We start from the raw sequence: 25483 nt of genomic DNA on the forward strand, positions 1-25483 counted from the left end.
ATTGAATTAGCTAAATTTCATTTGCAGTTGAAGCAGCTTGAACAGGAAGGAGAAATGAGAAAACTTGAACTAACATTTCACAGGGAGCAAGCAGAGTGGCAGAAAAGAGGAGAAAGAGAAATGGAATTCTTATGAGGAAGTGGAGACCTCCTCATAGACCTGCGGATGAAGAATGGACGGCTGTTCACAGATAGTGGTACCACCCAAATATCGCCGGGAAATATTAAGGATAGCACATGAAATTCCCATGGTGGGACATGTAGGGATCCAGAAGACCCAATCACATATAAGTCGACATTTTAACTGGCCAGGTTTTTCCAAGGAAGTGGTGCAGTTTTGTAAAATGTGCCGTAAGTGCCAGATTTTGGGAAAACTGCTACCTGCCATAAAACCAGCACCTCTTATTCCCATACCAGATTTTGGGGAATGATTTCGTAGGGTGTTGGTAGACTGTGTGGGACTTTTACCAAAAACAAAAGCAGGACATCAATATATACTCACTAACATGGATACTCGGTTCCCAGAGGCCATTCCCTTGAGAACAATTTCTGCTAAGGTAGTAGTAGAGAAGTTAACCCCAGTTCTTCACTAGATATGGATTACCGATTGAGATTCAGTCGGATCAAGGTTCCAATTTTATGTCTAAAGTTTTCCAGGAAGTCATGAGTAATCTAGGTATAACACAGTTAAAGTCCTCAGCCTACCACCCACTGATGCAAGAGACTTTAGAATGGTAACATCAGACCCTCAAAACAATGATCAGGGAAAACTGTCATGAATATCCCCATGACTGGGATAAAGGGGTTGGAATTTCTTTTGCTTGCCACTCGGGATTCACCTAATGAGTCTACCAATTTTAGTCCTTTTGAATTAGTTTATGGACATGAGATAAGGGGTCCTCTAAAACTACTTAAAGAAATGTATTTAGAACGGAGGGATGAATCTTCTGTGCTAGATTATGTATCCTTGTTCCGGAAGCGGCTCACAAGAACCTGCAAAGTTGCTCAGGAACACCTGAAAACTTCCCAAACAACCATGAAGAAATGGGCAGAGAAGCATGCCAAGACCTGAACATTTCAACCAGGGGATGAGGTGTTAGTATTACTGCCTTTATAAGGTGAATCGCTGAAAGTATGGTTCAGTGGTTCCATATAAAGTGGTCAAAAGAATTGTTAAAGTAAATTATTTGATTGACACCCCAGATCGCCAGAAAAAGAATTGACTGTGTCATATCAATATGTTGAAACAATATCATCACCAGGAAGAGGATAAGCAAGAACAGGTATGTCAGTGAAGGATGAAATGGATAGTGAGGATGAGGTAGAAGGAGGCCTAGACCATTCTCAAACTGAACGTCCTACTATCTGGTTTGCTAATGCTGAACTGTTAGGGAGATTGGACACTATGCTTTCATAGTTAGATGCAGAACAACGAGAAGACCTAACAAGACTACTCACAGCATCTAAAGGAGTCTGTAGGGATAAACCAGATTTAGCCTAACATGATGTGGATGTAGGGGAATCCTTTAAAACAGCATCCTATCGCTAAAGTCCAGAGAAAGAGGCCCAGGTTTTTTTAAATTCTTTCATGGGATGTGAGCGTCACTGGCCAGGCCAGCATTTATTGCCCATCCCAAATTGCCCTTGAGAAGGTGGTGGTGAGCCACCTTCTTGAACCGCTGCAGTCCATGTGGGGTAGGTACACAACAGTGCTGTTAGGAAGCGAGTTCCAGGATTTTGACCTAGCGACAGTGAAGGAACGGCAATGTAGTTCCAAATCAGAATGGTATGTGGCTTGGAGGGGAACTTGCAGGTGGTGGTCTTCTCATGCATCTGCTGCCCTTGTCCTTCTAGGTGCTAGAGGTCGCGGGTTTGGAAGGTGCTGTCTAAGGAGCCATGGTGTGTTGCTGCAGTGCATCTTATAGATGGTACACACTGCTGCCACTGTGCTTCGGTGGTGGAGGGAGTGAATGTTTGTGGATGGGTACCAATCAAGCAGGCCCGCTTTGTCCTGGATGGTGTTGAGCTTCTTGAGTGTTGTTGGAGCTGCACCCATCCAGGCAAGTGGAGAGTATTCCATCACACTCCTGACTTGTGCCTTGTAGATGGTGGACAGGCTTTTGGGGAGTCAGGAGGAGAGTTACTCGCCGCAAGATTCCTAGCCTCTGACCTGCTCCTGTAGCCATGGTATTTATATGGCTACTCCAGTTCAGTTTCTGGTCAATAGTAACCCCCAGGATGTTGATAGTGGGGGATTCAGCGATCATAATGCCACTGAATATCAAGGGGAGATGGTTAGATTCTCTCTTGTTGGAGATAGTCATTGCCTCGCACTTGTGTGGCATAAATGTTACTTGCCACTTATCAGCACAAGCCTGGATATTGTCTGGTTCTTGCTGCATTTCTACACGAACTGCTTCAGTATCTGAGGAGTCACGAATGGTGCTGAAAATTGTACAATCAGCAAACATCCCCACTTCTGACCTTATGATTGAAGGAAGGTCATTGATGAAGCAGGAGAAGATGGCTGGGCCTAGGAAACTACCCTGAGGAACTCCTGCAGTGATGTCCTGGAGCTGAGATGATTGACCTCCAACAACCACAACCATCTCACTTTGGGCTAGGTTTGACTCCAACCAGTGGAGAGTTTTCCCCCTGATTCCCATTGACAGTTTTGCTAGGGTTCCTTGATGCCATACTCGGTCAAATGCTTCCTTGATGACAAAGGCAGTCATTCTCAGCTCACCTGTCCATGTTTGAACCAAGGCTGTAATGAGGTCAGGAGCTGAGTGGCCCTGGCAGAACCCAAACTGAGAGTCACTAAGCAGGTTATTGCTGAGCAAGTGCTGCTTAATAGCACTATTGACGACACCTTCCATCACTTTACTGATGATCGAGAGTTGACTGATGGGGCGCTAATTGGCCGAGTTGGATTTGTCCTGCTTTTTGTGTACATGACATACCTGGGCAATTTTCTACATTGCCGGGTAGACGCCAGTGTTGTAGCTGCACTGGATCAGCTTGGTTAGGGGCGTGGCACGTTCTGGAGCACAGATCTTCAATACTATTGGGTAAGGTCAGGACCCATAGTCTTTGCAGTATCCAGTGCCTTCAGTCGTTTCTTGATATCATGCGGAGTGAATCAAATTGGCTGAAGACTGGCATCTGTAATGCTGGGGACTTTAGGAGGAGGCCAAGATGGGTCATCAACTCGGCACTTCAGGCTGAAGATTGTTGCAAATGCTTCAGCCTTATCTTTCGCACTGATGTGCTGGGTTCCCCCATCATTGAGGATGGGGATATTTGTGGAGCCACCTCCTCCTGTGAGTTGTTTAATTGTCCACCACCATTCACGACTGGATGTGGCAGAACTGCAGAGCTTAGATCTGATCTGTTGGTTGTGGGATCGCATAGCTCTGTCTGTCACATGCTGCTTACGCTGTTTGGCACACAAGTAGTCCTGGGTTGTAGCTTCACCAGGTTGACACATCATTTTGAGTTAAGCCTGGTGCTGCTCCTGGTATGCCCTCCTGCACTCTTCAATGAACCAGGGTTGATCCTCCGGCTTGATGGTAATGGTAAAGTGAGGTCAAGTATATTTTTCCCTCTTGTTGGTTCCCTCACCACCTGCCGCAGACCCAGTCTAGCAGCTTTGTCCTTTAGGACGGCCAGCCCGGTCAGTAGTGGTGATCCCAAGCCACTATTAGTGATGGACATTGAAGTCTCCCACCCAGAATACATTCTGCGCCCATGCCACCTTCAGTGCTTCCTCCAAGTGGTGTTCAATATGGAGGAGTACTGATTCATCAGCTGAGGGGGCGCGGTAGGTGGTAATCAGCAGGAGGTTTCCTTGTCCATGTTTGACCTGATGCCATAAGACTTGATGGGGTCCAGAGTCAATATTGAGGACTTTCAGGGCAAATCCCTCCTGACTGTATACCACTGTGCTGCCACCTCAGGTGTGTCTGTCCTGCCGATGGGACTGGACATAGCCAGGGATGGTGATGGTGGCATCCGGGACATTGTCTGTAAGGTATGATTCTGTGAGTATGACTGTGTCAGATTGCTGCTTTGCTCGTCTGTGGGACAGCTCTCCCAACTTTGGCATACGCCCCCAGACGTTATGAGGAGGACTTTGCAGTGTCGACAGGGCTGGGGGTTTGCCGTTCTCGTTTCCAGTGCCGAGTTCAATGCTGGATGGTCCATTCCTTATTAACTTTGTAGCAGTTTGATACAACTGAGTGGCTTGCTAGGCCATTTCAGAGTGCATTTCCACATTGCTGTGGGTCTGGACCCACATATAAGCCAGACCAGGTAAGGACAGCAGATTTCCTTCCCTAAAGAATATTAGTGAACCAGATGGTTTTTTATGATAATCGACAATGGTTTCATGGCCATCATTAGGCTAGCTTTTAATTCCAGATTGAAGCACATGCCAGTGGCATGGAGGTGCTGCCGGGAGATGAAGAGGATGGCTTCAGTCTTACCAAAATTAAGCTGAAGGAAAGTCTGCCACATGCAGGCCTTGATATTGGGGATAGAGTTGGAGAGTGGGCCAACAGCCTTTGGACCAAAGGAGCAGGCAGAGAGGTAGAGGTGAGTGCCATTGACATATAGGTGAAAGCTAACCCCATCCATGCAGGTGATATCGCTTAGTGGTAGCATTTAAACAGTGAAGAGGGGGAAACCAAAGGAAGAACAACTGGGATATGGGAGAGTACAGTGTAAATAGTGGAGGAAAAGCTGTTGGAGATGATTTTATACCTACCTCAAAATGGAGAGGATCTGAGCCAGGAAAGAGCAGTTCCACAGGGTGGACTGTGGAGGAAACACAGTGGAGGAGAATGAAGTGTTCAACACTGTAGATGGGAATAGAGAAGTCAAGAAAGCAGGAGGAAGAGGAGGCCCGAGATCAGGACTTTCGAATGAAAGGGAAGGTTGGAGGCAAGTAGCTAAATAGTTGCAAAAAATGTTTCGAAGTTATTCTTCAACCCTCTTACTGAAATCCCCCCTTGCTGTGCACATTTTCTGTTTAGGAAATGTGTTGGAAATCTACTCCCTGGCCTTTTTCAAACGTATATGAGGTGTGCAAAAGAAAACTTGTTGTCTTGCCTTCTGACTTTCTCTTCCTTATAAGCAGGTGTTTAGCCTCCATTCAGCAACTACTCATGATAGAAAAAATGGCTTCAGACAACCAGTCACATGGGAAACTGCAAACTCAAAGCTATATCTCGTCACTCACTAGCACAGTACACTGGAAATTCAGACTGCTGCACAACCATTCCGGGCTCTGAGGAATTCAGCATTCATATGGTGTTCCAGAAAAACAGGGTGAGGGCACTTACTTCTCCCACAGTCTGCAAATCAACTGAATGTTGTCATAAACTGACAGTGCCTTTCATGACTACAGTATGACCTAAAGCACCTTACAACCAATGGAGTGAAGGACTTTTGTAAGTGTAGTCATTTTTGTAATGCAGGAAATGCCTAAATACTGCCAATATACAGCCATCTTCTCTGAATTTTTATTTCAACATTAAACCATTTGTACCCAAAAGTTGCAATCCCTTCATTGTTAACTATCCTGTGAGCACTTGCCATCCATGCTCACATATTGGAAATATGTACTTGGCCAAGGGAACAGAGGGGCTATTGGTGCCTGTGGAACCATACCCAGCAGAGGACAGTGCCTTCAGGACAGAAGAGGAGAAAGCTGGAAAAGGAGATTGATCCATTTCCTAGATTCGAAGTGACTAAATTTCAAAAGTGCTTCATTGGCTGTAAAGTGCTTTGAGATATCGTGAGGTCATGAAAGGCACTATAGAAAATACAAGTCTTTCTTTCATTCAGGACTCCATTGAAGACAACACACTCTTGACAAACATAGTCAGATTAGTTGTCCTGCTGTGTATAAATACCTAGCAGGCTGTCTCCTGGGCTAACCATCCTCACTGCAACAAGCACGTGGTGTACACAAGCTGTCTGAGTACTGTTCAATCAGAATAATGCTAGATTATGGGAATACTCACCCTGTTTCGCAATTTCCAGTGCTGTGGCCTTGCCAATCCCGCTGTTTGCTCCAGTGATCAGGAAGGTCTTTCCCGACACATCCACATCTAGGTCCTTTGGAGCAAATTGCTGTGCTGCAGCTTCATATCCACTTCTGCAGGGCACAAGTCAACACCAAGAGTGGTAAACAGGGCTGAGCTCGCTTTGTTTTTCACACCACACACCCAGCCAATATGCAACAAATTGAAGGATGACTCCAGATTAAAAACAAAATTCTCTCTCACACCCAATATGCAACCAACAGCTTCCCAATGTCCGCATTTGGTTTCGCATGTGAAGAAAGGGCACTTGAGTGAGGTAATATCTTTGAATGGGGGAGGGGAAATGATTGCCCAACTTATTCAGACAACATTGTTCTCACTATGGAACAAGACTGTTAATCCAATTACCTTATACACCGTAAAGTCTAGCGTGAGGGTTGCAGTGGTATGGAATTCTCCTGTGGTCAACAGAATGTTGGTCTCACCCATACTGAAGCAGCAACCACAGGTTCATAAGTCATAAGAAACCTTGAGCTGTAGAATGGACACAGGCAGCTTTGGATGACACCAGTAAAGCCCAATGGGCAACCAGAACCAAATGATGTTGTTCAAAAAAAAATACTGACATCCACAGTTCTTTCTATTTGAATCATTTTGCCTCCAAGCATTTGTTTTCATTTAAGTTGGAACTATTACATGTTTATCAGCCTTTGTCCACCTCAGCTACAGAATGTATGGTTGCTGCAGTTAGGGTCAAGAATCAGGAGAATCTATTGCAGCTCTTCATGGGGGTGGGGACCCGAGGGGAAAAATAAACATTGCTTGCATTACCCTTCTACTCCTTTAATCCTATCCTCGGTGAACTGGGCTGGGATTCATGTATGTCACATCACCCAAAGAAACACTAATCCTCTCCAATATGATAAACAGAAAATGCTGGAAACACTCAGCAGGTCAGGCAACATCTGTGGAGCGAGAGAGACAGAGTTAATGTTTCAGGTCAATGACCCTTGATCAGTTTTGTTTTTATCTCCATAGATGCTGCCTGACCTGCTGAGTATTTCCAGCATTTTCTGGTTTTATTTCAGATTTCCAGCATCCGCAGTATTTTGCTTTTGTACTAATCCTCTCAGCCATACAAATTAGGAGCAAAAGTAGGCCATTCGGCCCCTCAAGCCTTCTCTGCCATTCAATAAGATCATGGCTGATCTGATTGTGTCTCGAATTCCACAGTCCCATCTACCCCCGATAATCTTTGATTCCCTTGCCTAACAAGAAAACAACTATGTTGTATTGATTTAAGCATCAATATTCCTTTGTGATTCAAATTCATTAGCATAGCGATATATAAGATACACTATTCCTATATACATATAATTACGATTTGGTTTAATCTCATACAATTATAGTTTTGGTTTTCTTTTGACTTAACAATAGCTTGTAGATTAGAACTGTAACTACAAATAATGAAATGGTTAATTTGTTCATTCCCAGTGTACTTTATGGTTTAATGCATGGGGATACAATTTAACTGACTGCTGTTTATTTTCTGTTAGAGGCACAAGATGCCTCTTTGGAAATACATTATGAAACAATAGCCTAGAGACAGGAAATGGGACAATGGGACCAAAATGATTAATACCATGTTTAAACAACACTGGCCATTTGGAGTTCAAGAGGGGGGGTCTAGTTCACAACAAATTACTATCATGCCATACTGAAACATCAAGGACAGTGTGTGACAAGAGGCCTATAAAGATCTGGTGCTTTCCTTCACAATGTATAAACAGACAAGAGAAAAAGGATCGATGAAGGTTACGAGTCCCTACCCAGAGGAATAGCAGGGTAACATTGCTTATTTCTTTGTATTGCCACTGCTTAGACATTAGGTTTGTCAAGACCTGGTCGAACACAATAAACAATTTAGCTGCAACCATATTTAGTGTCAGATTCAAATTCTCTTACAGATGCGATTGTCACTTTATGTGATACAAACTATTTTCCATCAATTCAGGCTTTAAAAGGGTACACCCTTTTTTACAAAAGTGCTATCTGCCATTTCATGGAACATTTGCAAATCCAGCAAGGTATTTGAAAGACAAAAGCAAAATACTGCGGATGCTGGTGTAAGGGGAGACTGGCCTATGGAGATCATGGGATACTTGGCGTAAAACTTAGGCCCCTGAAAAACTTGACAAAAGCTTATATGTGAGACACAGAGAACCACATGAATAATCTAATCGAGGTAGAGAGGGCTAGGGGGAAGACATAGGGAATCACATGAATAACCTAAACCAGAGGTTGACGAGGTGAATAACATGATCAAGGACAGGTGAGATCAGGAGAGAGAGTAAGATGGGAAGATGATGCAATTAAAGAAGCAGCTTGTCAAGTAAACCTCCTGTAAACTGTATAAAATGACTGCTCAAACATTGTCCTAGTAGAATCCCTACAATCATTCATGAGAGTAGGACTTCTCCTTGCATGCTCGTAATAAAGATCACTCGTTTGAACAAGACCTCCATCTCTCGAGGTGTTTTTGGTACTGGGGCAAGCCCTCACCCCTTATATTTGGCGTAGTTGACAGGTTACACCGCGACAGTGAGGAGACCAACCAAGGGGTGAGTACCTTTTATTTTACCACCCATGGTTAGTAAAGGTCACCCTCACAGTTGCAGGACTGGTACTTTAAGTGGGTATCAAAGAACCAACGCCTGGAGACTCGAGTGCTGAGCGATCAAAGCGCGCACCAGGGTAGCAGGTCGCGAGTTGAGAGAACCAGACATACAGCCACTCTGAGAAAGCCGCAACACAGAGCCACATTGTAGGTGAAGCCGCGCAGGGGATTTCGAGGTATCCTGAAGGCTGTTACCGCACAGGAGACTGCGTTGAGAGATACTGCAAAGCAGACATTCACAAGAGGTCAAGCTGCGCAGGGGATTTATAGGGTATCCTGTAGGTTCATATACCATGTAGGGGATTTAAAGGGGATCCCCATGTTCAACTCCAGAAAGTTGTTGTAGAAGGATAAGGCTGGAGCATATATTTACTCAGTTTCACATTTATTGTGCAGAGTAAAAGAGCTACAAACATGTAGCTCTTCACCAAATCCCTCTCCCAGTCCCAGTGAATGTCTGCTTTTAAGTGCTTAACTAAAACCCCAATTAACTCCCTTCACCTGCATATAATCACACAATTAACAGATATAATCACACAATTAACAGATTCCCTTCTTTCTTTTACAATACAACTTAGATTAACATGCTCAAAGAATATTTCAAAATAAATCAAAATTAAATTCCATATTGGGCACAATTTTTTTTTACATTGTGAGATACCCCTCATTTAGCATCCCTAACAATTTCTTTGCACTCGCATTTCTCTTTGTGAAACAATCTGATAGCTGATGACTTGCATCTACCCATTTAAGTTTGGAGATTTCCTTTCTCTCCAGCATTTGTTTCAATTCAGCGAGGCCAGTACGTAGTCTTTTCTCATTCACAATTTTTGTAGAGTGTACATTGGCCCACAAAGAACAATTATCCACCTAACATTCAATGGGTTACCTATCTTCAGGATGTTCCTTGTTCAGAATTTTACCTGAAATATTTGACAAATAGAACCTGATGTCTGCTGCCACCACAAGACCCAGTGTTTCCGCATCTAACGTGCTTTTAACAACCTGTTTTATTTTCTTAGCTTCCCAAGCTAAAAGACAACATTTCCCAATTTCACCCATTAGAAATATTATGAAGCCAGCTGCACTCGAATACCCATCAGCAAGATTAGCATGTGAAGCATCACTAAAAATTACTAGCTTCATGTTCTTTGGGTTACCTAAGGATGGGAACTTCAGTACACATTTCTCTGGATTTAGTTTTTTCAATGTTTTATTTGCCCTTAAACCATTCTCAACTTTTGGATGTTTCATTCTCGTGCTTAACTCCAGCACTTCAAAACTAACATCAGGCCTAGTCTGACAGCCCAACCAGTTTAATTGACCCACCAGGCTACGCAATTGCTCAATCCTGCTTTAGATCGATCTTCATCTTTCTGTGATGACCTAACACGATTAACTGGGGTGGGAGTAACACTCTCAATAGGATTGTTGATTCAAACTTATTCCCAACTTGGTCTGCTTAATATCTAAACCAATATATTTAAAGGCCTCACAAGCCTGACTCCCAATCTTAAATTCTGTCCTAATCTTATTCATAACATATTTCTCAAAATCTGCAGTACCACCTCATAAGAAATCATCAACGTACATCATGAAGATGCCTGAAAGTTTCCCTTTTTAATACCAATAGAATATTGCAGGATCTGTTTTGAGTTGAACACAACCAATTTTCAACAAAACAGATCTCACCAAGAAATACCACACCCTGGAAGCATTGTTAAGGCCATAGATGCATTTGTTCAGTTTCCATAGTTTTCCTTCTGTATCCGCTGCCTCTTTAGGTAGTTTCAGATACACTTCTCTCTGAAAAGTATCACCTTGCAGAAATGCAGCTTTTATGTCAATAGATCTACAGTTCCATGAGTATGTGGCCAAACGAGCCAAAAAGATTTTCAAGATTACTTTTCCAGCTGTGTAAGAGTCCACTCGAACATCGGTATCCCCCAGTCGCTCTTCAAAACCTCTGGCAACTAACCTCGCTTTAGCCTTATAAGTTCTATCGGAAGGACTTGTTCAGTACAAATCCATCTATGTGACAAAGCCAGCTGTCCCCTATCTGGTACCTCAGAATAGACTCCAAACTCTCTCCAACTCTCTAATTCCTTATGTTTTGCTTCTCTTAGTTTATCCTCAAGTTTATGGGCAGCCACTAAAACTTCACGATCATGAGGATTTCTGCTTCTAGTTCTATTCCAAGACTGCCCTCTAGCCTTCGTTTCATTGTGTACTCTGTTCGTACTTTGGCCTGTATTAGCACTTCTTGGAACTACTGCTAGAAGATATCCCCTTGCACTTTATCAGAGGCTCTTTCTCCAGTACATGATCCTTACGCAAGTGTCACTTCCTGACAAAATTTGCACTGCACTTTCTTACCCTCCCCTCTTTCACCCTATTCTGCCAGTCCATGGCTTTGGCTTCTTGGCCATCATCTTGAACATTTAACCAATATTTAAACCTGCTTGTAGATTTTCCTGCACATCCCATAATTGTCGCATCCTTCCATTTACCAGACACCTCTGGGATATCTGTCACCTGAGTACCTACTCTGGGCAATTGGCCTTTGGATGTGATAGCTCTTTCCTGAGCATCATGATTGGTTACATTACTATCCAACTCTTGATCTATCTGCTCCTCAGGACCTTCATCACAAAACACATGAGTATGAGGTACAAGGTGCCTCTGTTCCCTCTATCAGCTGCTCAGATTCTAAGATTTTGTAATCAAGCCTGATTAATGGTGAAGAATGAATTTTAACAGTTTGATTTCCATGCTTGATAACTATTGTCATACCATCCCAACTGATTTCCTTACCAGGGTCCTTCCATTCCCTATGGCCCTCTCTTTTATAATAGACCAAATCCCCTGAACTAAATTCCACCTCAGATGGCCTTATACGATGCCTCAGAGTTCTGCGAATTTTCTCTCAGACCTCAGCCTTGATGAAAGCCCGTCTCCCCGCATGTAAAGCATTCAAATGTGTAGAAAAAAATGGAACTAACTGTAGTACCTTCCAGAGCAGGAGGATTGTTGCACAGTACAGAAGGCAATTTGGGATTCTGCCCATAGACCAATTGATAGGGACTATATCCTATAACCATCTGAAGCAAATTCTTCACATGAACCCGCCCATGCCAGGGCAGTTGTCAACTTGCAGTTTGGCTGGTCAGCTAAGATTTTATGTAACATTTCATCCACCACTGTGTGATTCCTTTCACAAAGCCCATTGTTAAAAGGACTTTCAGCTGCAGTATTCATAACCATAATGTTCATGTTTTCACACATATCTCTGAACTCGTCATTGGAAAATTCTCCTCCATTATCAGTCAGAAATTTAGCGGGTGCCCCAAGCCCAGACCCTTTCCATTTCTCCATAATTTTGTCTATAATCACCCTTTTGTCCTTACTATTTATTACGGAAGAAAGACTAAATCTAGTTGCTAGGTCTATAAAATGTAGAATGAAAATATTCTTGTCTTTGTCCCATACCTATAAATCCATGGCAACTACCTCGTAAAAGTCACTTGCCAATGGAAGGCTGAGAATAGGATGTGATGGTGTCCTCCGATACTTTTTACAAATCTCAAACTTTTCACTAATCTCTTCTGTTATCCTCATATACTCTTCATCAATCACACCTGCATCTTTTAATAGCGTTTTTAATCTTTGACAAGTAGGGTGAGCAAATTGACTGTAACTTTAAGACAATTTACCTTTTATCTCTCTGATTTGTAACACCTGATGCCATCAACATTTCTCTAACACTCTGACTAGAAATTTCATGTTTTGTTAAGGGGATACAATAATGCCCTGACTGGGTAAATTGCAAATTCTCTGGCTTCCCAAAAACAATTGCCTTATCGTGGTCCATATCAAGTTTCATCTGTGCCTTTTTCATTGACGGCGTACTCAACAGTAAAGGTATCTCACTGGAGACTACATTAGTACTGATAAAGTATTTTACATGGGATTGCTACTCTCTTAAGTGACTTCAATGTGTTGTCATCACCAAACCTAAAGCTGGTAGTACTTTTATACTCCTTACCATTACGTTGATCCTCACTACTGAGTGAATCCAGGTAACACTGTAACCAATCAGTTCCACATAATGGCGACGTACAAGCACTATCCAGTACTGCACAGTTGAACAAATCCGCAACCAATGCATTCATCACAAGACTAAAACTCCTTGTGACTAGTACAGTTCCTTCAGACCCATCAGTATCTTTCTCTTCTGACTCAAAATTTTCTGCATCATGTGTTATTTCGAAGACTCTGCCCCTCCGTTTAGGGTAGTTCATTGCATAATGATACTTTGAGTCACATCTGAAGCATCTATTAACTGTTCCTTGGGCATTCCTGGGATTCATTCACCTATGATTGCTGTTTCAATTCTGTCTTCCACAGTAATATTCAGACCTGCTAAAGGTTCTTTCATCCTCATTCCTCCTGTCTTTAACTCTTCCATTGTACTTAGGCCTGCTTCCAGTACCTGGATTATTTCTAAATCTTGTAAACATCGAGTCCTCCATTCTTTGTGTCACCACAGAATGCCCTATTTGTTCTACCAGGATTGCAATAAATGACTGTGAAAAGTCATTGGCAAACAGGATTAAGGAAAATCCCAAGGCTTTTTATACATATATAAAGAGCAAGAGGGTAACCAAGGAAAGGGCTGGCCCACTCAAGGACAGAGATGGGAATCTACGTGTGGAGCCAGAGGAAATGGGCGAGGTGCTAAATGAGTACTTTGCATCAGTATTCACCAAAGAGAAGGACTTGGTGGATGATGAGCCGAGGGAAGGGAGTGCAGATAGTCTCAGTCATCTCATTATTAAAAAGGAGGAGGTGTTGGGTGTCTTGCAAAGCATTAAGGTAGATAAGTCCCCAGGGACTGATGGGATCTACCCCAGAATACTGAGGGAGGCAAGGGAATAAATTGCTGGGGCCTTGACAGAAATCTTTGCATCCTCATTGGCTACAGGTGAGGACCCAGAGGACTGGAGAATAGCCAATGTTGTGCCTTTGTTTAAGAAGGGTGGCAAGGATAATCCAGGAAATTATAGGCCGGTGAGCCTTACGTCAGTGGTAGGGAAACTATTAGAGAGGATTATTCGGGACAGGATTTACTCCCATTTGGAAACAAACAAACTTATTAGCGAGAGACAGCATGGTTTTGTGAAGGGGAGGTCGTGTCTTACTAATTTGATTGAGTTTTTTGAGGAAGTGACGAAGATGATTGATGAAGGAAGGGCAGTGGATGTTATCTATATGGACTTTAGTAAAGCCTTTGACAAGGTCCCGCATGGCAGACTGGTAAAAAAGGTGAAGTCACACGGGATCAGAGGTGAGCTGGCAAGATGGATATAGAACTGGCTCAGTCATAGAAGACAGAGGGCATCAGTGGATGGGTGTTTCTCTGAATGGAGGGATATGACTAGTGGTGTTCCGCAGGGATCAGTGCTGGGACCTTTGCTGTTTGTAGTATATATAAATGATTTGGAGGAAAATGTAGCTGGTCTGATTAGTAAGTTTGCCATAGACACAAAGTTGGTGGAGTTGCGGATAGTGTTGAGGATTGTCAGAGGATACAGCAGGATATAGATCGGTTGGAGACTTGGGCGGAGAAATGGCAGATGGAGTTTAATCCGGACAACTGTGAGGTAATGCATTTTGGAAGGTTTAATGCAGGTGGGAGGTACACAGTAAATGGCAGAACCCTTAGGAGTATTGACAGGCAGAGAGATCTGGGCGTACAGGTCCACAGGTCACTGAAAGTGGCAATGCAGGTGGATAAGGTAGTCAAGAAGGCATACGGCATGCTTGCCTTCATCGGTCGGGGCATAGAGTATAAAAATTGGCAAGTCATGCTGCAGCTGTACAGAACCTTAGTTAGGCCACACTTAGAATATTGCGTGCAATTCTGGTCGCCACACTACCAGAAGGACGTGGATACTTTGGAGAGGGTACAGAGGAGGTTTACCAGGATGTTGCCTGGTCTGGAGGGCATTAGCTATGAGGAGAGGTTGGAAAAACTCGGATTGTTTTCACTGGAATGACGGAGGTGGTGGGGCGACATGATAGAGGTTTACAAAGTTATGAGCGCCATGGACAGAGTGGAAAGTCAGAAGCTTTTTCCCAGGGTGGAAGAGTCAGTTACTAGGGAACATAGGTTTAAGGTCCGAGGGGCAAAGTTTAGAGGGGATGTGCAAGGCAAGTTTTTTACACAGAGGGTAGTGAGTGCCTGGAACTTGCTGCCAGGGGAGGTGGTGGAAGCAGATACGATAGCGACGTTTAAGAGACATCTTGACAAATATATGAATAGGAAGGGAATGGAGGGATATGGACCCCGGACGTGCAGAAGGTTTTAGTTTAGGCAGGCATCAAGATCGGCGCAGGCTTGGAGAGCCGAATAGCCTGTTCCTGTGCTGTACTGTTCTTTGTTTGTTCTTTGTTTGTTTGACTGTTTCCCCAAGCCGCGGACATTTGGTCCAACAAGGAGTCATTGTCCAAGAACTGAACCCCAGTTAGAACCAGGAGCCTGTCCATATGCGACACCCGAGCACAATCTAGCAATTTAAAAGCTAGCACTGAACCAGGCATCTCCAAATTGAATTTACTCAATCTTTTATCTTCTTCTTCTTTGGCCTCCTTGTCTCGGGAGACAATGGGTAAGCGCCTGCAGGTGGTCAGTGGTTTGTGGAGCAGCGCCTGGAGTGGCTATAAAGGCCAATACTAGAGTGACAGACTCTTCCACAAGTGCTGCAGAAAAAATTGATTGTCGGGGCTGTTACTCAGTTGGCTCTCTCCTTGTGCTTCTGCCTTTTTTCCTGCCAACTGCGAAGTCTCTTCGACTTGCCACACTTTAGCCCTGCCTTTATGGCTGCCCGCCAGCTCTGGCGATCGCTGGCAACTGACTCCCACAACTTGTGATCAATTTTACAGGACTTCATGTCACGTTTGCAGACGTCTTTAAAGCGGAGACATGGACGGCCGGTAGGTCTGATACCAGTGGCGAGCTCGCTGTACAATGTGTCCTTGGGGATCCTGCCATCTTCCATGCGGCTCACATGGCCAAGCCATCTCAAGCGCCGCTGACTCAGTAGTGTGTATAAGCTGGGGATGTTGGCCGCCTCGAGGACTTCTGTGTTGGAGATGCGGTCCTGCCACCTGATTCCAAGGATTCTCCGGAGGCTGCGAAGATGGAATGAATTGAGACGTCGCTCCTGGCTGACATCTGTTGTCCAGGCCTCGCTGCCGTAGAGCAAGGTACTGAGGACACAGGCTTGATACACTCGGACTTTTATACAGTCTGTTAAAGTCTATGATATATTCCTCCATTTAATAACCATCTGTTTTCCGAAATCTATCAAAGTCTGACCATGCCTCATACACATTCAATAGATCAACTTTCTCATAAATTTCATCCAAGAATTTTAACAGAAGATCCAACCGTTCATCAGTATCCAACTGACAAGCATCCAGTTCATAAAACACTTTACTTCTGACTTTACTTTTGGTAGGAAGAGACAACGCCAAGGCCATACCTTGTTTCTTTTTTGGTAGAAATGTAACCGGTGTCCACATATCCACTTGATTCTTCCAATGGTCATATGGTTCTGACTCCGAAAACACTGGAGTGCCAAATTTTTCACAATGACCCTTGAGACTTTAGTTTTCTAACCCCCCAAAATTTCCTATTTTTAACCATCAGCTTAGAGTCATAGAGTTATACAGCACAGAAACAGTCCCTTCGGCCCATCATGCCTGTGCCGGCCATCCAGCATCCAACTATTCTAATCCCATATTCCTACACTTGGCCTGTAGCCTTGTATGCTATGGCGTTTCAAGTGCTTTTCTAAATAATTCTTAAATGTTGTGAGGGTACCTGCCTCCACCACCTCTTCAGGCAGCGTGTTCCAGATTCCAACCATCCTCTGGGTGATAAAAATGTCCTCAAATCCCCCCAAAACCTCCTACTCCTTATCCTAAATCTATGCCCTCTGGTTCTTGACCCCTCCACTAAGCTTTAGGCAACCATCCTCTGCTACCATGTTCAACTCCAGAAAGCTTGTTGTAGAAGATTAAGGCTGGAGCCTATATTTACTCAGTTTCACAATTATTGTGCAGAGTAAAAGGGTTACAAACACATAGCTCTTCACATCAATCCCTCTCCCAGTCCCAGTGAGTGTCTGCTTTTAAGTGTTCAACTAAAACCCCAATTAACTCCCTTCACCAGCATATAATCACACAATTAACAGCCCGCAGGTCAATACTGCCCAGAGGATTTAAAGGGTATCCCGTAGGTCAATACCATTTGAGCAGACTACATTCTGACAGAATGACCTAAAGTGCAGAAGGCCTAGATTGGGGACCAGAGGGGTCCCTTACCAGATTTGTAGCAGATAAGTATGAGAATTTGATCAGGAGAATGAAAAAAGGTGGGTGGAAATCTAATGGCCCCCAGAAGCACAAAGAGCATGGTGGAAGGGCCGAAAGAAAGATCAGAAGGATAAGGCAATGATGATCATAATCAATTCTTATACGGGACCCTGCCGGCGAGTCCACAAACATTCCCAAAAGCAGAAACAAATTAACAGCCAGTCCAGAAACAAGTCCAGAGATAGAAACAAGTTTCAGAAAATAATTGGTAGAAATTACATTGGAAGTACCACACTGGTCTAGGATGCTGTTGAAAGGACAAACAAAGGAAAACTTGTGTGTTGGTGTTTGGTCTCTGTGTGTTCGGAAGTTGTTGAATGGTAAATGTGAATGTGCGTGAAACCTCTCTGAGTGAAGTTGTATTAAATTGGTGTAAGTTAAAAGAAGAAGAAGCTAGAAGAAGCTATGCAGAAGATGAGTGTTTAAGTTATTAGAAAGCATTGCTTTCTAACGTGCTTTGTTTGGTGGTAGTGAAATTTATCGGGTGGGTCCAGGTTATACAGATTTTGGACGACCCTGTCAGTGAGGCAGAACAGTAGATACAGGGGTCCACATGTAAAGACTGGCTGTTGGTGTATCAGGCTAAGTGTAAGCAGGAGGAAAAGTGTAGACAGTCGGAGTTAGAATTAAGTAAATTAAGGAAAGAGAAGGAAGATAGGTGTGCCGTAGTTGACAGGACAAAGAGTCAATTACAGAAAGAAAGCGATAAACGAGGGGAGGAATGACCCAAACATATAGAAGAGACAGGTCGGTGGGCTGGGAAAGTGGAGTTCCTGAAGGCATATTGTGCGGATATATCAAGGGAAAGGGAAAACAGGGAGGCGGCCGAGAGATTGTTGAAGCAGAGGTGTAGCGAGGCCCAGCAGGAATGACACAATGTTAAGGCCACCTACCGGGTTTCACAGTCAGAGTGCGAGAGCAGGCTAGACCATGCATTAAGCTCAGGGATTTACTCAGCCCTACCAGAGGAAGGGAGGATGGCTCGAGGCACCTGGGACGAAATGAGGACTTGGGTAACTCAGGCTACGGGCCTCAGCAAAGGGGACACATATCTGCTAGTTCAGAATACTCGTCAAAGAATGACTGTGAAAGGCTGCTACATAACCTCTTGGAGTTTGTCTGCTTGTGAGAGTTTATCTTTTTCCTTTAGTTTCTAATTATAGTTGTTGCAAGACATTTGAAGAAAGGAGAATTGGGATCGTTGACATAATTGATTTATTTCTGTTTCCCTTCCTTTAAGCGTACTCTTTTCTGTGTGTGTGTGTGTGTGTGTGTGTTTATTTTATTTGGGTGCATGATGTTTGTGTGCTTGAATTTGTGATTTTCCGTGCAATTTTCAAACTAAGACACACTGGCACAAACTGCTGGCTACTGGGGATGAAGCTCCAGTTTGTTTTCCAAATATAAAGATACAATCAAATGTGGTTAAGTAGGGAACTTCAGAACTTGGAAGTTATTCTAAAGGACAGGGACAAGTTGCTCGGAGTAGGGGATCAAGTGATTTTTAGGGTCCTACTTGCAAAACCAGGTTTAGCATCTCGCTGGCAAGGACCTTACAAGGTCCCAATGACCTGCAACACTTTTACATGTGGATGTGGAAGGGAAAGGCCGGTGGAAACACTGGACACAGATCAAGGAGCATGGAAACGCAAAGAATAATAAGGACTAACCGGTGACGACCGGCGTCCGTTCTGTTCTTTCTTTACAGGACCATGAAATCTGCAGTACTGCTGATATGTCTGGCAACCACAGTCATGGAAGGAACCAAGTCGGTTGATTTGGGGACCCAACAAGGCCTGTTGTATAAGAACTCGAGCAATGCCAATTGCAATCGGGTGCGTGGAACATTAAATGTCACGGTTAACAAACTAATATGCCTAAGGAGTAGCTCAGGGCAGTTGGGAATGGGGAACAGCAGTGCCTGAAGTTGCAAAGCATGGCAATGAAGGTTCCTTTTCTACTTAAAGCAGTCATGCATAAATCTACTGACAGTATCATCCACTGTAGTTCTAACTATATAACCCCTATTCTATCTGTATGCAGTTATTTGTTGGATTAAGTTCTATTCGAGTTATTTGTTATTAAATTGTCTAACCAACGTGAATGTTGACTGCAGACTCCCATTTTGGGTAATCTGTTCATTATTTCTTTCCTGAATGAAAGAGGTTGTCTTAGGTTTATTCCGGTTAAGTCAATTAATAGTCTAATAAATAAACGTATGGCAGAGCATCTCAGTCCAGTGGAGTGTACATCCTATTCCATGTGGGAACTCAAGGATACTTCTTATATTCTGGACACCCACATGTGGGGGCGTTGTCGTCCGCAACAGGAAGCCAAGGGTAATGGTCGAGAGGTGTTTTTGTTACCGTATGGCTGTTTCCATTGGGGTTCGGCATGGTTCAGCACTATACCTATATCAATGTCAGTATATATCAATGATTTAGACTTTAACGTAGGGGGAGTGAAGTGGTGTACCCCGGGAATACTGTAGGATTGACTTAAATTGCTGTAATTTATGTAGCATAATGCATAGTATCAATCCCAGACTAAGCCTGGTCACTAGGACACAGGTGAGGTCATAAGAGGATGCTAGGGAAGGATCTGAAATTCATCGAAACCGGTAGGATCCCCGGATTATCCGACGGGCAAAGGATTCTATGATAATGGCAACTATGGGCCAGGAGCTGGCCAAGGGCCAAAAGTGGGGGGGCGGGGGTGGGGTGTAAGGGAGACTGGCCTACGGGGACCATGGGATACTTGGTGTAAAACTTAGGCCCCTGAAACTTGAGAAAAGCTTGTATGTGAGACACAACAAACCACATGAATAAGCTAATCAAGAGGTAGACGAGGTCGGGGATGACACAGAGAATCACATGAATAACCTAATCAAGAGGTTCACAAGGTAAATAATATGATCAAGGAAGGATGATCAAGGAGACACGAGATCAGGGAAGAGAGTAAGATGGGAAGATGATGTAATTAAAGAAACATCTTGTCAAGTAAGCCTCCTGTAAACTGTATAAATTAACTGCTCAAACATTGTACTAGTAGAATCCCTAAGATCATTCGTGAGAATATGACTTCTACTTTCATGCTTGTAATAAAGGTTGCTCGCTTGAACAAGACATCCGACTCTCGAGGCGTTTTGGGTACAGGGGCAAGCCCTCACCCTTATATTGTAAATCTGAAACAAAAACAGAAAATGCTGGAAATATTCAGCAGGTCACGCAGCATCTGTGGAGAGAAAAACAGAATTAACATTTCAGGTCAACGACCTTTTATTTGAAGGTGTTGATTGCTATAAACGATGGCTCGGGGTGTCTTACTGCTATGAAGGTTAGTCCCTTAATGTTTAACGCAAACAGAAAGGGCAATGTTATTCATTGGTAAAGCTTTCAGTGAACTTCATGGAAGATTAACTTTAAAGAAGTAATTCCTTTGTGTCTATTAATAGGACAATGTTGTCAATGTAAAGGGAAAATTTCAATTAACTACAAGTCAATCTCCCATTGTGTTGTTCAAAATGGGTGGGGCTCTGGGGAGAGAAGGGATAAGGGGGTGAGGGTAGAGTTGATAGTGTACAGCAGGGAAGACTGTTCAAAATTAGTATTGAGGATCAGTCAGCTTGGGAGTGGAGAAAGCCAGATATCCATAGGTATCAGAGAACCGCTGCCAACCTGGGTTGGCAGACATGGGATTATTTGGGTTGGGGATGGGATAAGAAGTCATAGAGTCATAGAGTTATACAGCACCGAAACAGGCCCTTCGGCCCATTGTGTCTGTGCCAGCCATCAAACATCGATCTATTCTAATCCCATTTTCCAGCACTTGGCCTGTAGCCTTGTATGCTATGGCGTTTCAAGTGCTCATCTAAATACTTCTTAAATGTTGTGAGGGTACCTGCCTCTACCATCCCTTCAGGCAGTGTGTTCCAGATTCCAACCACCCTCTGGGTGCAATTTTTTTCCCTCAAATCCACTCTAAACCTCCTGCCCCTGACCTTAAGAGGGAGAAAAGAACCCTGGGACTGCACAGCAGGGACAGGCTGGGGGCAAGTGGAATAGAGATGCACTGGGAAGTGAGTGAAGAACAACATGGATGTGTTGTGTATTTTTCCTGAATCCATTCTCCAGATGTGATTGTTAATCACAAAGTACTACAGGTCATGTGGTCGCAGACTAACCAACAATACTACAATAATAGATATATCTGTTGATTTTTACTGCAACTGTGGTTTTCAGTAGACTTTAATCGACTCAAGTAAGAAATCTCTCTGATAATGAAACACAATCCCAATTTAGAGTATTTTTTAACTGATGAAACAATTTCTCTCATTTTTGTGAAGGGAGTCAAACCTCACATCCCCTTCCCTTCCCTTAAATGCATTCTTGAGGTATACAAACTGTCTTCAGGCCTTAATTCATGGCATCTTCCAGCCAGTTATTTGTGGAAATGCAAGAGTATTGTGAGACTTGGCTGATGAAGTTTCCCCTGTTTATATGGAATTCTGACCCCGACTAGAAATTCCCACCTGATATGATCAGACATAAGCTATACATTATCACGCAATGGCACATCTTGTTAGTACATAGTCTGTATGCATGTGCCATCTTTTGAATGACTTATTAAACCGAGGCTCTGTGTTAAGAAACCCCCAATATGCCAAATGAGAAATATTAATTTAATTGGTTGGAAACTTACAATAGATTTTCAATGGAAAAAATCCTACAGTTAACTTTAAGAAAAACTAGCAACCAAGATGGCCACTGCAATTTGCCTCTGAAATACCAGGAGATTGAACTGGAGACAAAAGTCTAACAAGCAGCCCAGCCAGAACAATGCTTTGGCTAACTGAGTAGATCATCCATATCATCCTTGTTAGCGGGCCATTCAAAGTCATCCTGAGGCATTCATAAGTCCTTCCGGGGATAAACGCTAACAACACCACCTGAGAGAGGTTTTGGGTTTTAGACTTTGTATTTCATTAAAAACAAAAGGGATTGAGAGAACCATGTGACCATCTGTCCATCTCTGAAAAAACTGGGAATTTTGTTACGCAAAAGACAAGCAGTAACTGAGACTGCAGCAGCAGAGAAAGCTGACTGCAGCAGCAGAGAAAGCTGTCTGCCTCCCTTTCTTTCTCCCTCTCTCTTCAGAAAACATCAAGTTTGAAAACTGACCATGGACCCTCCAAGCCTGCAGACTGCTACAGCCGGAGACCAGGGGAAGAGAGCCAACTGCAATTCTGCCTTCAAGAAAACCCTGAGCAAAGCAGGCCAACCACAAAGTGCACTGTGATCAGCCGAGAACTTAAAGAATACAGCTTCAGCCGGAGGACTACTGGATCATCCACTTCACAGACTGTGTATTTAAGTTCCATTTACTCTGGACTTTAATCCAACCACCAAATCTATTTTTCCCTCTGTAATCGAATTGTGTGTACATTATTCTTGTGTGCACATGTGCGTAAATGTGTAGCCATTTTTTTATTATTTTTAAATCGAGGTTAGAGTGTTAAGTATAATAAACTTACCCCTTTCTTCTTTAAACGCAAGAAAACCTGTCTGATTAGTTCTTTCATGATCACAGTAAAGGTAAAAGTTAAAACACTCACTGAGGTGGTAAGCACAACAACTGTTGAAAAGGAATAAATCCTGTTGCAGTCAAATAAGAGGAAGGGCAAGAGGGGAGCCTGAGACCCCCTCCCCACCCAACAGTAACACCCCGTCTGCCCTCTCAGGTAAAAGATCCCATGACACTATATCGAAGAAGAACAGGGAAGTTATCCCAGGTGTCCTGGTCAATATTTAACCCTCAACCAATATCACTAAAAAAACAGGATTAGCTGTTTATTATCACGTTGTTGTTTGTTGTAGCTTACTGTGTGCAAATTAGCAGCCGCGTTTCCCTACATTACAACAATGGCCACACTTCAAAAGTACTTTGTTGGCTGGACAGCGCTTTGGGACATCCTGGTGTTATGAAAGGCTCCATATAAATATCCATTCTTGCTTTCTTTTATATATCACAGCAAAAAGTGTAAACTTAATAAACATTTAAAGCTTTATCATTCGTTTAAAAAGCTTTTTAGATGCTGGGCCGGGTTGTCTTACTTCGGCCAGCTGAAATTGTGAACACTTTCAGTTTTCATTCTTCCCTACAACCTAACGTTTCATAGGTTTATTATTTAATTAATTCACATTTGAAAAGAGCAACTGAAATGGTTGCTCTGATTTTGTGGGCTGGGGGTTAGTTTTTGATAGTGGAAGATGTTTGTGGATTGTAATTGATCAGTCTAGAACCCGGAACTTCAACAAGGCACAAGAAACTACAACTCCCAGCATTCTTTAAACACTGCCCAGACATACACCAACACTGTGGGATTGACTTTAGCTGATGTACATTGCTCACAAATAGGGTTCTCCAACGTAATGGGAAAATACTGGATCAATCAGAGACACCAGAGGGTTGGATTTTTATTTTACTTTAAACCTTCTGCCCTGGATATCTAAAAAAGAGACAAAGCTAACTCATTTTAATGTTACAGAATCTCCCCAACACCCTGAGATTGACTCGTTTTGGTGCTTTCTCTTTTAGAAGTGCCGGGCGACCCAGCCCTTACTTATGTAAGCCAGTCCTGAAGTTTATGCAACACTGCAGGGTGGAAGCTCTGCAAGGTGGGTAGATTAAAATGAAAAGCTATGTCACAACCGCAGCTCTTAAATACTCCCTTGGCACAAGCTACTGTTGTTACGAAATGGAAAATCAAATTGCCGAGCAAAGTCAACAGCAAGAATAAAAACAAATCTTCACTAGTGACAACATGCACAGAAGCTAGGCTGAAAGGCATTGCCCATCAGTGTTGTTATCAGGGGAAGTGATTATTTATCAGTACTCACTTTGTATACTCCCGTAAGCCCTTTATAAACCACACGCTGTTCCGGTACAGGGACATGTCAGCAGGCTCTCTCCTCTCTTCCACTGTAACGCAATGCTCCGATCATGTCACGTCGTTAAGCAAGCTCCGGTATCAACACGTGTCTTGCTTCTCTTTCTGACAACGATATTTACCCTCCGGAAGCAAAAAGAAAAGTCAAGAGATTGCAACTCGGCTGAATGCATACAAGCTGTCTCTACATACAAAAAAACCCCTCTAACATATTGTTCTACTCGAGTTCCAGAAAATCTCTCTGTAAATAGAGCTGATGCAGACTGTGTTTCCAGGATTGTCCTGGAGCATCCAGGAATTAAGGATTAAATCTCCGAGAAGCAGCTCGACAGCCAGGGAGAAAAAATCACATGGATATTAAAAATATGGGCGTCATTTTCTTTGACTACTTCCATTTTATAGCTGTAAAAATAAGGTGGATTGGGGGGAAATAGGCTGTTTGCTGGGTGGGGCGGTTGGAAGTCATCTGATAGGAATATCTCCCTGTAGAGTTGGCAACGCTGGTGTAGACAACAACAATTTGCATTTATATAGCACCTTGAGACATTTTACTTCACAGGAGCATTACCACAAAAAAGACACCAAACCTCAAAAGGCGAGAGTAAAATGTGACAAAAGGTTTGATCAAAGAGCAAGGTTTTAAGGAGCAAATTAAATAAGGACCATCAGAACATAGGAAATGGGAGAAGGGTTAGGCCGTTTGGCCCTTCGAGCCTGCTCCAACACTCAGTACAAGTTGATCTTCAACATCATTTTTGCCTTCCCACAATATCTCCATATCTCTTGATTCCCTTCGTATCCAAAATTCTATCGATCCATGTTTTGAATATACTCAATGACTGAGCATCCATAACCCTTTGGGCTAGAGAATTCCAAAGATTCACAACCCTTTGATTGAAGAAATTTCTCTTCATCTCAGTCCTAAATGGCTGACCCTTTATTCTGAGACTGTGACCCCATGTTCTAGACTCCCCAGCCAGGGGAAACATTTCCCAGCATATACCCTGTCAAGCCTTTTAAGAATTTTATATGTTTCATTGAGGTCACATCTCATTCTTCTACACTCCAGGGAATATCGTCTAGTCTATGCAATCTCTCCTCATCGGGCAATCCCCTCATCCCAGGAATCAATGATCATTGCTGAAGATAAAGACATGTTGTTGAAGCTTTCCATATTGCACTCATCAGGACAATCCGCAAGAATAACCGATGTACTGGAAGCTACATATATTAATACACAGGGCCCCGTTCATTGCAGACAGAAATAATATGTACAAACATTGTGCCTGTTTCAGCTGAACAAAATAAGTGACAGCCATTCGCTGGTTCATTCCTCAGGGTAATGCCTTGACCAATCAGAGTCAAG

At 43.2% G+C, this 25483-nt stretch overlaps 1 protein-coding gene across 2 annotated transcripts in view; it reads right to left on the reverse strand.

Moving 5' to 3' along the window:
• Positions 1–24420, reverse strand: part of dhrs12 (dehydrogenase/reductase (SDR family) member 12) — a 48120-nt gene extending 23700 nt beyond the window's left edge. For both annotated transcript variants that reach the window (XM_068040341.1, XM_068040340.1), the window contains exons 1-2: positions 24068–24420; positions 6029–6162 (exon numbers count right to left, since the gene is read on the reverse strand). In XM_068040341.1, coding sequence (XP_067896442.1) covers positions 6029–6162; positions 24068–24123 — 190 coding nt within the window. In that variant the 5' untranslated portion in view covers positions 24124–24420. The remainder of the gene's footprint in view (positions 1–6028; positions 6163–24067) is intronic.
• Between the last annotated feature and the right edge of the window lie 1063 nt (positions 24421–25483).

This window comes from Heterodontus francisci, chromosome 10 (assembly GCF_036365525.1).
Source record: "Heterodontus francisci isolate sHetFra1 chromosome 10, sHetFra1.hap1, whole genome shotgun sequence".
Taxonomy (NCBI): Eukaryota; Metazoa; Chordata; class Chondrichthyes; order Heterodontiformes; family Heterodontidae; genus Heterodontus; species Heterodontus francisci.